The sequence below is a fragment of the Pipistrellus hanaki genome, assembly GCF_964339955.1.
Source record: "Pipistrellus hanaki genome assembly, chromosome: 3".
NCBI classification, from domain to species: Eukaryota; Metazoa; Chordata; class Mammalia; order Chiroptera; family Vespertilionidae; genus Pipistrellus; species Pipistrellus hanaki.
This window is the reverse complement of record NC_140505.1, coordinates 172,155,436-172,168,028: the sequence shown is the minus strand read 5'-3', so window position 1 is coordinate 172,168,028 and position 12,593 is coordinate 172,155,436. Positions and strand designations below refer to the sequence as shown.

Below are 12,593 nucleotides of genomic sequence, written 5' to 3'. Positions count from 1 at the left end.
TAAAAGGCAGAGTACAAATAAACAACACAACTTAAAATGTAAATTTTAACTAAGGAAACATTATTTTTTCTAGCAGAGTTGAGAGCAGTCTTGCAGGGAGGTGACATGACATTTTGTATCTTTGAATGGTGAAGGGAGTCTGGGTATAATTGGCTAGTAAACCTATGCTTCCAAAAAGTAGGTTCTTTTTTTAGATCATAAGTAGGAAAGGAACAATCCTGTACTAGGTTCACTAGTGAATGTGGACAGTTATAAAACACAGAAAACTCACCCAAGAACTTCAGTCTCCTACAGAAGGTTGCCTGGCATTCATTCTCTTTCATTCCACCTAATCAGGGACCCTGGCCTCCTTCATGGTACTGAAATTGTTGAGCTGTACTTGGAAGTTGAATAGCAGTAGGAATCACTGGACACTCTGGTGGAAGATTCAGGGGTGTAGATAAAGCTCCTGAAAGGGTGGCCTGAGCCACAGAGGGTGTATGGTAGGTTCTGGGAGCACAAGATCTGGGAGTAGCAGCTTCACCTTCCCAGCCTGCTTTGAAGCTGGATTTCTCTGCCAATAGGCTGGGAGGATCTTGATAGCAGGATAATGTCTTATTCACAAGTATAGCCCCAGTGCCTATCATGGACCTAGCACATGGTTAACACTTAAAACTTATTTGTCAAATGAATAAATGAATCAATCAATGAGTGAATGATTCTTCAGCCTAAGGGTAAGTTATGGGGTCACTGCTAATTCTTCCTTCTTGTGGGAGGTGCTTCTGGGACAGTGAGTTTGTGAACTGAGTTAGGTCTCCCCTGAAGAGAGACAAGCTGCGTGAATAAGAGACCAAGACCTAAATCAGGAGTTCAACTTCTCACTGTAGCGACAATACACATTAAATCCCAAGGGCTCTACCATCCTCGGTACAGTCAGTGCTCCCTAACACTTGGCATCTAATAGACACTCAAAAATGTTTGCTGAACTGAACAGAAATGCCAAGTCAGAATAAGATCAATAGAGCAAGTATTTATTGAGTATTTATTATGTTGCAACAATTGTTTACCTGGAATATCATTTAATTCTCAAAAGAATCCTAAATCCTAACCAGTTTGGCTCAGTAGATAGAGCGTTGGCCTGCAGACAGAAGGGTCCCAGGTTTGATTCTGGTCAAGGGCATGTACCTTGGTAGCAGGCACATCCCCACTAGGGAGTGTGCAGGAGGCAGCTGATTGCTGTTTCTCTCTCATCAATGTTTTTAACTCTCTATCCTTCTCCCTTCCTCTCTGTAAAAAATCAATAAAACATTTTTTTTAAAAGAACTATGTCTTAAAAAAAGAAAAGAAAAAGAATCCTAAGTGGCTGGCTTTTCTGCATATGAATCCATTGAGCACAGGTCCATTACTGAGACACAGGACAGTGAATCACTTGTCCAGGATTCCTCGGTTAGGAGGATGGGCTGGGGTTTAGACCATGGAGCTGTACTCTAGGACTCACACTCCTAAGCACCCCACCATGCCACATAGTAGTGTGAAGTAGAAAATGGCTTAGGGAGCAAGAGTGGAATACAATGAGGTGACTGGATTGGGAAGAAGGTGTCACACTTCCTCATGTGGGAGAAGGAGTTGAGGAAGAGGTTTTGCATGCATTTAGTAGACACAAGTAGTAGTTAAAATTATGAATTACCCAAAGAGTGTGCAGAGAATGAATGGCAGGAGGCAAGCTTGGAGATTTTTGTACAGTAGATATTTAGAGATCAAAGAGAGAAAAAGCTGTGCCTGACAAAGACTAGGAAGGGAGATTGAGAGGAATGGGAAGAAAACACGAGTGGGGCCACAGACTCCCAGGAGAGAGTTTGAGAAGTGGAGACTGTTCGATAACTTCAAATGCCATAAAAAGGTCAATACAAGAAACATGAAAATGTCCACTGGCATTGGCAATACAAAGGCTATGAGGAGCTTATGAAGGCATTTCTAATGGAGCGGTGGGAATGGAGTGGAATTATTGGTTCAGAGATACAAATACTGCTGAATAGAACAAAAGGTTGGTTACCTGGAATATAATGTCTTTACCACTTTTTTTTTTTTTTTTTAAAGAGTCGTTTGGATTCCTTTCGATTTCTCAAATACAACATAATCTCTGCATCTAAATTTACAGGCAGCAATTATCCACTTCTGGTTCAAAGGCACAACGTCATTCCAGGAATGTTTTTGGTAGGTGCTTTGAGATATATGACCCTTTTAACCGACTGTTGTGTGTGATGCTTGCATGGCTTAGAGATTATTCACAGAGTGCACAGAAGGCTAGAGAGAATACGGAAATAGGCCATCTCAAATCACAACCTTCTGTGGTACCCCCTTGTCTAGAGGTCTTCTTATAAATGCAGGTCTTCTTACAACTGTTAGATTATCTGTATGGCCAATCACTCTAATGAAGTTAAAAATTAGATACTCTATTAACACGGAGGTGGCCAAAGAATTCACCTTGTGAATTAATATGGGATTGTAAGTGCTAATTTTTAATTCTTGTGTTTAAGAAGCTTATAATCTAATTAAGGAGATAAGATGTAGAAGATCCATAATTTAAGACTAAATACATAGACAATAATAGTGTGGTGCCGAGACCGGTTTGGCTCAATGGATAGAGCGTCGGCTTGGGGACTGAAGGGTCCCGGGTTCGATTCCAGTCAAGGGCATGTACCTTGGCTGCGGGCATAACCCCAGTGGGGGGTGTGCAAGAGGCAGCTGATCGATGACTCTCTCTCATCGATGTTTCTAGCTCTGTATCTCTCTCCCTTCCTCTCTGTACAAAATCAATAAAATATATTAAAAAAAAAAAATAGTGTGGTGATTGGTAGGGGGCACATGGGTTTGGAAGGTGGAGGAGGGTATACCGAGGGTAATTGGTGATAGATGGAGACTTGACTTGGGGTGGGGAACACACAATACAATATACAGATGTTGTGTTATAGAGTTCAACACTTGAAATCCGTTTGGTTTTATTAACCAATAAAATTTAATAAAAAGGTAAAAAAGACTGAATAGAGTAACTACCATAAATGAGATAGCCTAATCTGATAGAGAAAGCATGAACTTTGAAAACAGACTTTAGTTCAAACCTTGGTTCTACTACTTTCTTTGCTGTGTGACCATGGCCAAATTACTAAGCCTCTCTGGGCCTGACTGCTCCCTTACAAAAGGGGAAATGATAACCGATTTATAAAATTATAAAAATTTAGTGAGATAGTGTGCATAAAGCACTTATTTCAATTCTTGGCATCTCATGAGCATTTAATAAATGTTAATTTCCTTCCACCAATTTTTCTATTCAATAACTGTTTATTGAATGTCTGCTCGGTGCCCAGCACAGTATTGGGTACCAAGGATACAAAAATAAAAAAGCTACAGTCCAATGGGGAGACTGCAACCTGAGACTTCTTGTAATATGTAAGCTGGGCTCTAAAGATGGGAGGGATTTTGATAGAGGAAAGAAGAAGAAGGAGAAAGAAATTTCAGGGAGAAGGGAATATTATTAGTAAAAGGGAAGGTTTGGAGCACAAGTACCTGGAGACTTGGTTTTTAGTTCTACACCAGTCTAACCAGCTGTATGTGTTTGGGTTACCTCAACTGGAAGAGGAAAGGACTGGATTAGACCACAATTCCCAACCCTGACTGATGCCTTAGGTGCATGAAAAAAAACAAGAAAAAAAACACAAAGATTTCTGGGCCTCACACTAGAACAATTAAATCAGAATTTCTAAGGGTGAAACCCAGCATTTTCTCTTAAAAATTTTTTTTAATGTTTTAATTGATTTTTATTTATTTATTTATTTATTTATTTATTTATTTATTTATTTTAGAGTGAAAGGAAAGGGGGAAGAGAGAGAGAGAGAGAGAGAGAGAGAGAGAGAGAGAGAGAGAGAGAGAGAAACCATCCATCAGGGATCAAACTTGCAACCTGGGTATGTACCCTGACTGGGAATCGAACAAATGACCTTTTGACCCTTCGGTATGAGGATGAGTCCTAATCAACTGAGCCACACTGGCCAGGTCCCAGGATCCTCTTTACATCAACTTTATGATGATAAATTTCACATGCAATATAATGCACTTACTTATATAAGTGTACAATTCCAACGACTTGACAAATGTATACACTGGTGTAACTACCGCTACAATCAAGATGGAAAATTTTACCATCACCCCAGAGGTTTCCTTTGGCCCTTTAGCTATAAGACCTTCCAACCTTATCCCCAGATGATCACTGTTCTACTTTCTGTCACTGCAGATCTAGAATTTCACCTAAAAGATTCATACCGTAGTATTCCCTTATCTGGCTTCTTGGGATATCAGTGTTTTTTATAATGTTCCCTGATTTATTTTAATGAGAAGCAATGGGCTAGATGGCCTCTCAGAACCCTTCCGGCTTTAAAAATGCCATGATTTTACCTACTAGTCTAGAGGTACTTTATTAAAGTTGCTTTTTAGGAATAAGTCCTACTGCTATAGTTTGATAATGCTAACACTAATATTTATGGAACTTTTTCCTCTGTGGCCAGATTCTATGCTAAATTATTCAAATGTTTGTGTGTTGTTGTTTTTTTAATCTAAATCCCCACAACCCAGGAGGTAGGTACTGATATTATCCCTGAAGATAAAGGTGAAAACTGACACTAGAGAGATTAAGTAACCTGTGGGAGGTCAAGAAGCTGGCAAGCAGTGGTGTCAGCGTTGGAACTCAGATTTTCTCACCTTAAGCAGAGACTTTGCTTTTAATCATGAGGTTTTACAAGAACGCCTATAAAGAGAAGTCTCAGCTTCCACTGCTGCAGACATTCTTAAGAAGTCTAAAGTGATAACTAGACGCTCAGGTTCCTTGTCGATGAGTTCCAGCTGGGGAAACGAGACTGTCTGAAAAGGACTTTTAGCATGAAAGGCAAAGAGCCTCTTACCTTAATATAAAAAGAAAACCGTTTATTCCAAGTGTCAAGTGCCATTTAGACAAGAAAAAAGAGACTCGGCACAAAGGAAATGGGGCAGAGGCTAGACCTATGCATGTCCTTTGAGAAACACACTAAGCAGAAAGCAAGGGTAACTCATCCACTGGTGTCACTAGAGTAAACCGAGTACCTTCCTCAGAATCCAATCCGATTACACACAAAAATCTATTTTCAGTCTTTAAAATACACATCCCTGTCCCTCTGAACAATGGACAATGAGTCTTATTCTGTGGTAAGGAAGTCTCCCCACAGTACCTGGCCTGCGATCAAATACCACCCTGCTCCCGCAGGCCTGTTTGATCCTGTGAGTCTTGGCAGACTCGCTTGGCTGGTTTGTAGTATGTGCTTCCTATAAATTTACTGATGGTGAAAAAAGAAAAGAGAAAAAGAAAAAGAAAGGATCAGCTCAGTGGAAGCATGTGAGTGTTTGTCCTCCTTACACAGAGCTCATCTGTGACATCCAAATCAAAGGCTTGTCAGCTGAGATCCTCTGCATTTCTTGTTAGAGAATATTAAACATTTGTGACCACCTAAAATAAACAGGCTCCTGTTCAAACCCTGGCTGTCTGTGTCTGGCTGTCAAGCCAAGGGCAATGCCAAGGCCTCAACCCGCCTAGATGTCTGTCCACTGGGTGACAGTGTTGATCCGTTCGAAATAGTAAATGTGTTTTGTCTCCGGGCCAGAAAACTCCGGGAAACACCGCACCAAATGGCGTTCTCCGGGCCCTGGGGACCGCCCTGCCTTTCTTCCTGGAGCAATGCAGGGTGGTTCTGTTTTCTTAACTTGCAAGGGAAAATGTAGGTGAATTGTTCCAATGTCATCATGTTGGGCTGGATTTCTCTGGGCAAAGCAGTACAGGGAATGGATGTGATTGTCCACAAGTGTGCCTGCATTTTTCTGGTAATTTAACAAAGGCAAAATGTTTGCAAGAACATGGTGAAAATTAAGTTGAAAATTTATTTCAGTTGCTTACTTTAATTGCTTTAGAATGGATCGATCCTTTCACCAAGGAATTCACTTTTTTTTTTTAAACCCTTACCTGAGGATAGGTTGTTGTTTTCTAATTGATTTTACAGAGAGAGAAAGGGAGAGGAGAGAGAGATAAACATCTGTTGGTTGCCTCCTGTATGCAACCCAACCGAATCCGCAACCTGGGCTAGTGTCCTGACCAGGAATCGAACCCTCAAACTTCAAGTGTACAGGACAACCTTCCAAACAACTGAGTCACACTGGCCAGGGCTAGTTTTGGGGATGCTCATTCCCCAGGGCTCTGAAGAGAGGCAAGATTGACTTTGTGGAATGTTATTTACAAATCACCAGGCCATGGTTTTACATTATTCTGTCTGTTCTAACATGATCTCTGTCTTCAAATGGAGAAAAATAAGAACAAATACTATAGTAAAATTCAATGTGACCAGTGGGGTTATAGACCAGAAAGAGTTTGTCCACCTGGCACTAGTGGAGCCAAACACGAAACAGAACTACAGTAGAGAAATACTATTTTATTTATTTTTATTTTTAAATTTATTTTTGCAGTTTTGTAACCTTCTTTGACAATCAGTAGTTAGTTCTCATTCACATTAACTGTTTGTAGATTTTTGGAAGTGGTGACAGGTACAGAGGTAACCAACATATAGAAGATTGTTTGGGAAATCTTTATCCTCATGTTTTCTGGAGAACTACACCCTAATACTGTATGGGACAGACAGTCCTTATTCCTTTGGCTCAGACAGCTTTGCTGAACCTGGTGTCAGTGCTGCATCTGCAGTCCCCATCTCCTTCATGACAGATTTCTGGATCTCTCTGAGTGCCCGAGGGGCACACTTCTTGAAATCCACTCCATTGATGTGCTTGTGGATGTTGATGGTGTGTTCTCTGGTCACTACCTCGTTGATGGCAAAACAGCCCTTTTTCTTGCTACCTTCTTTCGGGGGGCAGGGGGTTGGGGGGAGGCATTTGCTGGCCCAAGTTGGAAAGAAGTTGGCTGTTTTATTGATGAATGGCGCCATCCCGGAGGACTGTGAATGGGAAGCTAATGCTCAAAACCCCAACTCCTCAATGGCATGTAGGTTACAGATTATATAGAGCACATGTGTCAAACACAAGGCCCGCGGGCCAAATCCAGCCCGCCAGGCCTTGCAATGTGGCCCGCACCGCGCTGTCATCACTGCACTCCGCTGTCAGTTTATGACATTGTCAGTTTATGACTGTTCAGTAAACCATTCGGCCCGCGATGTAGGCTGGATTTTAGATTTTGGCCCCTTCTCTGATTGAGTTCGACACCCCTAATATAGAGCAAAATCACAAGACACTATGGGTTGGAGGTTCTGCAGTTTTGCTGGGAGCTGATTGGTTAGAGGGGAGGTAAGGGAAATGAATCATCTCTACAGATCTTTGAGGACAGTTCTGAGGTCTGTTCTGGGGCTTCTCTGTCCAGTCCCATGGGAAATAGGCACAAGCTTGTTCCACCTTGGGGCTCAGGAGTGAAATGTAACTTAGATCAAAATGTTATCCTTAGCCTGGCAGAGGTCCCAGCTACTGTCTTCTGCTGCCTTGGTGGTTGCTGATTATTCAGGGGAAAGGCTAAGTCTCTGAGGGGCATATGGAGAGAGGGATATGCTTTTTAAAGTCAAGATTTAAACCTTTATTTAACCAAAGCCCTAGGACCCTTGTTTTCAGGGGAAATGACGGAGATAGGTTGTGATAATGCAGTAGATGACAGGGCGTGATGAAACTAGACACAATCCCATTTTAAAAGGACAAACAAAAAATGAGCGAGTGACTCAAGAAGCTTTAAGAGGGTTGGTTTGGGCAATTTTTTGTTCTTCTGCACTCCCTCTTTCCAAAATAAAGAGGACAATGATTCAGAATATTGGGTCTTTGTTATATAATCTGTAATAAAGTCTTATTAATGTGGAACTTTGTTCCAAATTCTTTTAAGTCAGATGAAAGACTAACATAAGATTACCAATTTACCATGGTATTACCAATTTAACATAATATTACCAATTTATCCCAAAACTTTTTTAGTATGTAAAGGTTTTTCTCCTTTGCTATATTTTATATTATGTAGCTTGACCTATTTGTGCTGATAAGTTAGCAGTTATATTTATTACATTTACCATAACAAAAGTGATATATATATATATATATATATATATATATATATATATATATATATTTTTTTTTTTTAAGGGAAAGGAGAGATAGAAACATCAATGATGAGATGAGAGAAAATCATTGATCAGCTGCCTCCTGCATGTCCCCCACTGGGGATTAAGCCTGCAACCCAAGGCTTGTACCCTCGACTGGAATGTTACCTGGGACCCTTCAGTCTGCAGGCTCTATCCACTGAGCCAAACCAGCAAGGGCACAAAGGTGTTTTGTTTTTTTTTTGTTTTTGTTTTTCAATATTTAAAAATACACTAAAGCTGAAGTAGTATTTTCTTAGGCAGTTCCACTTGAATTCTGAGGTTAGAAATAACAAATAGGTTGTCTGGCAGCAGACAGATGGAACAGGCTCTCACTCCCTAGGACTCACAGTGACATTGAGAAACAAAAAACAAAAGACCATAAAAGCCAGAATGTGAAGCCCTTGAGCTGTGAGTGACTTCCCTCTGCCTATCTGGTCCTTATCTACCACACCCAGCAAACTGTAACCAAAAGCTTTTGGATCTAAGTCTTTGTTAGATATTAAATTTCTGTAGTGAACTCTTTCCTTTCAAACAGCTCAGGGTTTTTTCCTTCGACACTGGATTTAACTCAAATTTAGTATAAATGACTAATAATAACTTCCATTAAAGAACCTGTTTTCATTTATAAGGCATTAATTATATTTCATTTTGTTGGAAATCGTATAACAATTCCGTGAGGCCAAAGGTCAGTTACCTCTTCCTGACTGGGGAGGCTGAGTTTGAGAGGGGAAGTGGCTTACAAAGATATGAAGCTAATCAATCTGGGGTTGAGTTAACAACTTACAATCCTACACTCTCTCTACTGCATATCAGAAAATAAGGAGAGGGAATGTAAAGTGTTACCAACACTTTGGAAAACAGTATGGTGGTTTCTAAAAAAAAAAAAAAAAAAGTTAAAAATATATAAATAGAATTATCATATAACCCAGCAATTCTACTCCTGGTATATACCCCAAATAATTGAAAGCAGGGGCTGGAACAGATGTTTGTTTCATAGCAACATTATTCACAATACTAAACAACCCAAATATCCATCAATGGATGAATGGATAAACAAAATGTGGTATATACATACAGTGAAATATCTATTTGGCCTTAAAAAGGAATGAAACTCTAATACATGCTGTAACATGGATGGACCTTATAGACATGCTATGTGAAATAAGTGAGACACAAAAGGACAAATACTGTATGATTCCACTCATGTTGAAGCTGGACAACCAATGGGTCCGAGTTGCCTCTCACTACTTGAGCCAATTAAGCAGAGACACGGTTGAATCGGGTATGAGCTTTTACTCCAACACTGCCAGCAGTACGGGAGAACAGCAGGTCATCCACAAAAACATAATCTGCAACCCCCCATAAACCAGCTGCTTATATTGGGTATGACAAAGATCACACGGGGAAGTAGGAATTACAGGCATGGGGAAGTAGGCAATGCGGTTGGGGTGGGATTCCACTGTTTGGACAACAAGGTTGTTAATTTTAATGATATTAGATAGTTCTTGAATGAGAATGGACCACATTCCATGGTTGACTCCCAGGTCCTGGGAGCATACAACTCCCCGCCAGGTTAGAATGTCTTTTCTTTAATCAAAACAAGGCAATCACAGTTAATAGAGCATGTTTAACATTTCATGTAACTATAGCTAGCCCCCAATATCCTATTTTAGCCCTAACAATGTGAGTACTTAGCATAGTCACATTCATAGACGGAAAACAAAACAGTGGTTAGCAGGAGTTGGAGGAGGTGAGAATGTGGAGTTCTTGCTTCAAGAGCACACACAGAGCTTCAGCTGGTGATAATGAAAAAGTTCTGGAGATGGATGGTGGCGATGGTTGCACAACAATGTAAATGTACTTAATGCCACTGAACTGTACACTTTAAAAAGACTGAAGTGATCAATTTAATTGTGTATATTTTACCACAATAACAACAATAAAAAAAAAGAAGTGGGGAGGCAGTGTAGGAAAGAGATAAATACCTGACTTGTTGAGTGACCACAGATAGTTAACCTTTCTAGTCTTCAGTTTGTTTATCTGTAAAGTAAGGGGACTGGATTAGATGATGTTTAGGTACCTTCCAACTCTAACAGTTAACAGAAAAATGCATGTTCTGAGGAGGAATTCATTCAGGGTTTCTATTGGGGTTCCACCACAATGGTCCAACACTTATGGAAAAGATACATCTTTGGACAAGTGGTAGAAAAACTGACATTTACTACACTTTTTAAAAACGAATGTTAGAGTTGCCAGGCTTATTAAAATGCAAGCCTGTGCCCTGGCTGGTGTGGCTTAGTTGGCTGGAGCATCGTCCTGTAAGCTGAAAGATTGTGAGTTGGATTCCTAGTCACGGCACATACCTAGATTGTGGGTTTGAGCCCCAGTCTCAGTCCATACAGAAGACAACTGACCAATGTTTCTCTGTCATATCAATATCTCTCTCTCTCCCTTCCTCTGTTTCTACATATCATCTGGTAAGGATTAAAATATATATATTTAATATATAAGTGATATGAGGATGTCTAGACAAAAGGTCTTGGTGCTTTCTGGTTAAAAAAAAAAAAATCCAGGCACCAATTAGAGGCTAGAGAAACTACAGAATAAAGTTGGTGAAGCTAATTATCTCAAATTTGGTGGGTAAAAATCTCATACAAATATCGTTTATATTTTAAGTAAATAAACATTTTAACAAATGCAATTTCTAATTACAAATATTTATGATCTCAAGAATACAAGTCAACATTCCTTGGAACCATTACAAAAAAAAACCCTTTGTATATCACCAGAAAGCTCTTTGCTCTTTGTAGCAAATAGCCCGAGAAACTCAACTATATCATAAGAAACCATGGAATGAGTATAAACTTTATGGTAGTTTATATGTAAATATTCATAATATTTTTTCTTAGAAGATACTTGTTTAATTTTGTTTGAATTAATTTTGTTCCCATTCCCTATCATTTGGCTGCAGAACCCTTTTTCAGTATCACTCTTAATATTCCATAGATCTATTGATCCAAATAGCGTATTATCTGGGCTTTTGCTTATAATCAGGAAGTATAGATGATTTTAATGGGTCTCTTCCAGTCCCAATCCCCTCTGTGGTTTGCTTCTATAATAATTTGTAGGCAGTATTGAATTAAAGAACATAGGTTTTTCTCCTCATGAAAAACCAGAAAGGGAAATAATGAAATGTAAATAGGAACACTAATTATTTTTATCTGTATTATGAAGGGATCAAGACATTTAAGAGAATGTTTCCAGTTGAGCCTTCCCACCCTACCCTGGAATGCTGGCATTCCTCAGTGTACCTCTCCACATATTCACTCTTTCCCACAGATCTGGGAACTGTCCCTGTATGCTGGTGACACCTATGTCTCCAACACCAGTCCAGACTTCTCACCTGAGCCTGGGGCCCATAGACCCAAGTGCCTACTGGTGATTGGAGGTGATAAGAGGTGGGGGCAACCAATCACCCTAATTATCTCATTTCCAGGTTCTGATTTTAGAGGTATATTTGAACAGGAGCCTTCAATAGCTTCTCCTGGCATCCCTAAAAAAGTCTTATGAGAGACTCTGGAAGCAAAATCAGTACCTACCAAGGAAGTATGAAAATCTGGCTGAGATTGAAGATTCTTATCCTTTCTGGGAAAATTGTAGTGGTTCTGTGCTTTAAATGCTAACCTAGTTAGTAGCCATTTTAAAAAATAAATGAGAGCATAAGCTTTGGAGTCCTAAACTTGAGTTTGCATCCCAGAACCTTTTCTTGTGGCTGGCCTCAATCTCCTCATCTGTAAACTGGGGAGAAAATCACCACTGTTGGGATGTTGTGAGGATTAAATGAGTTAGTATATCAACTGGACATGAATTTAATGGCCAGATTTAATTTAATTGATCTGTTTGTTGTGAGAATGTGTCTTCAAATGAAAATGTTTGTTCAAATGAGAATGTATATACAAAAACTTATTGGTAAATCAACAAATATTGCATAAACTGTTCACACGTGGGTATAGAGTTCAGTGTTTAGGACTTTGACTAGTGAAGGTAGTGGTAAAGTATGGTGGTGGGATGGTGTGTGTGTGTTTGTGTGTGTTTGTGTGTATAGAAATGGTTTAATGGGTTCTATGCTGAGCCCCTGGTCTATTGTTTTTGGTATACCTGAGCCTTTCCCTCTCTCTTCACTTTACCTTTTCCTAAATCAGTAATCCTTAAACCTATTGTTTACCTGTGGAGCTCTTTAGGAACTATAAACCTCATCTCCTGGAGATTCTCATTCAGTAGATCTGAGTTGACCCTAAGTATCTATTTTAAAAAAAGTATATATATATATATATATATATATATATAACTGATTTCAGAGAGGAGGAGGAAGAGAGAGAGAAACATCAATGATGAGAGAGGATCATTAATCGGCTGCCT

General features: G+C 39.6%; 1 protein-coding gene and 1 pseudogene across 2 annotated transcripts in view; one reads left to right on the top strand and one right to left on the bottom strand.

Moving 5' to 3' along the window:
* The window catches only part of LOC311619864 (uncharacterized protein C3orf20-like), a 44,146-nt gene that overhangs the window by 23,448 nt on the left and 8,105 nt on the right, over positions 1–12,593 (top strand). Inside the window, exon 8 of the mRNA XM_084878487.1 lies at positions 2,077–2,193. Coding sequence (XP_084734613.1) covers positions 2,077–2,193 — 117 coding nt within the window. The remainder of the gene's footprint in view (positions 1–2,076; positions 2,194–12,593) is intronic.
* LOC311618681 (large ribosomal subunit protein eL31-like) lies at positions 6,363–6,989 on the bottom strand (annotated as a pseudogene). The gene has a single exon. The product of its transcript is annotated as a large ribosomal subunit protein eL31-like (transcript).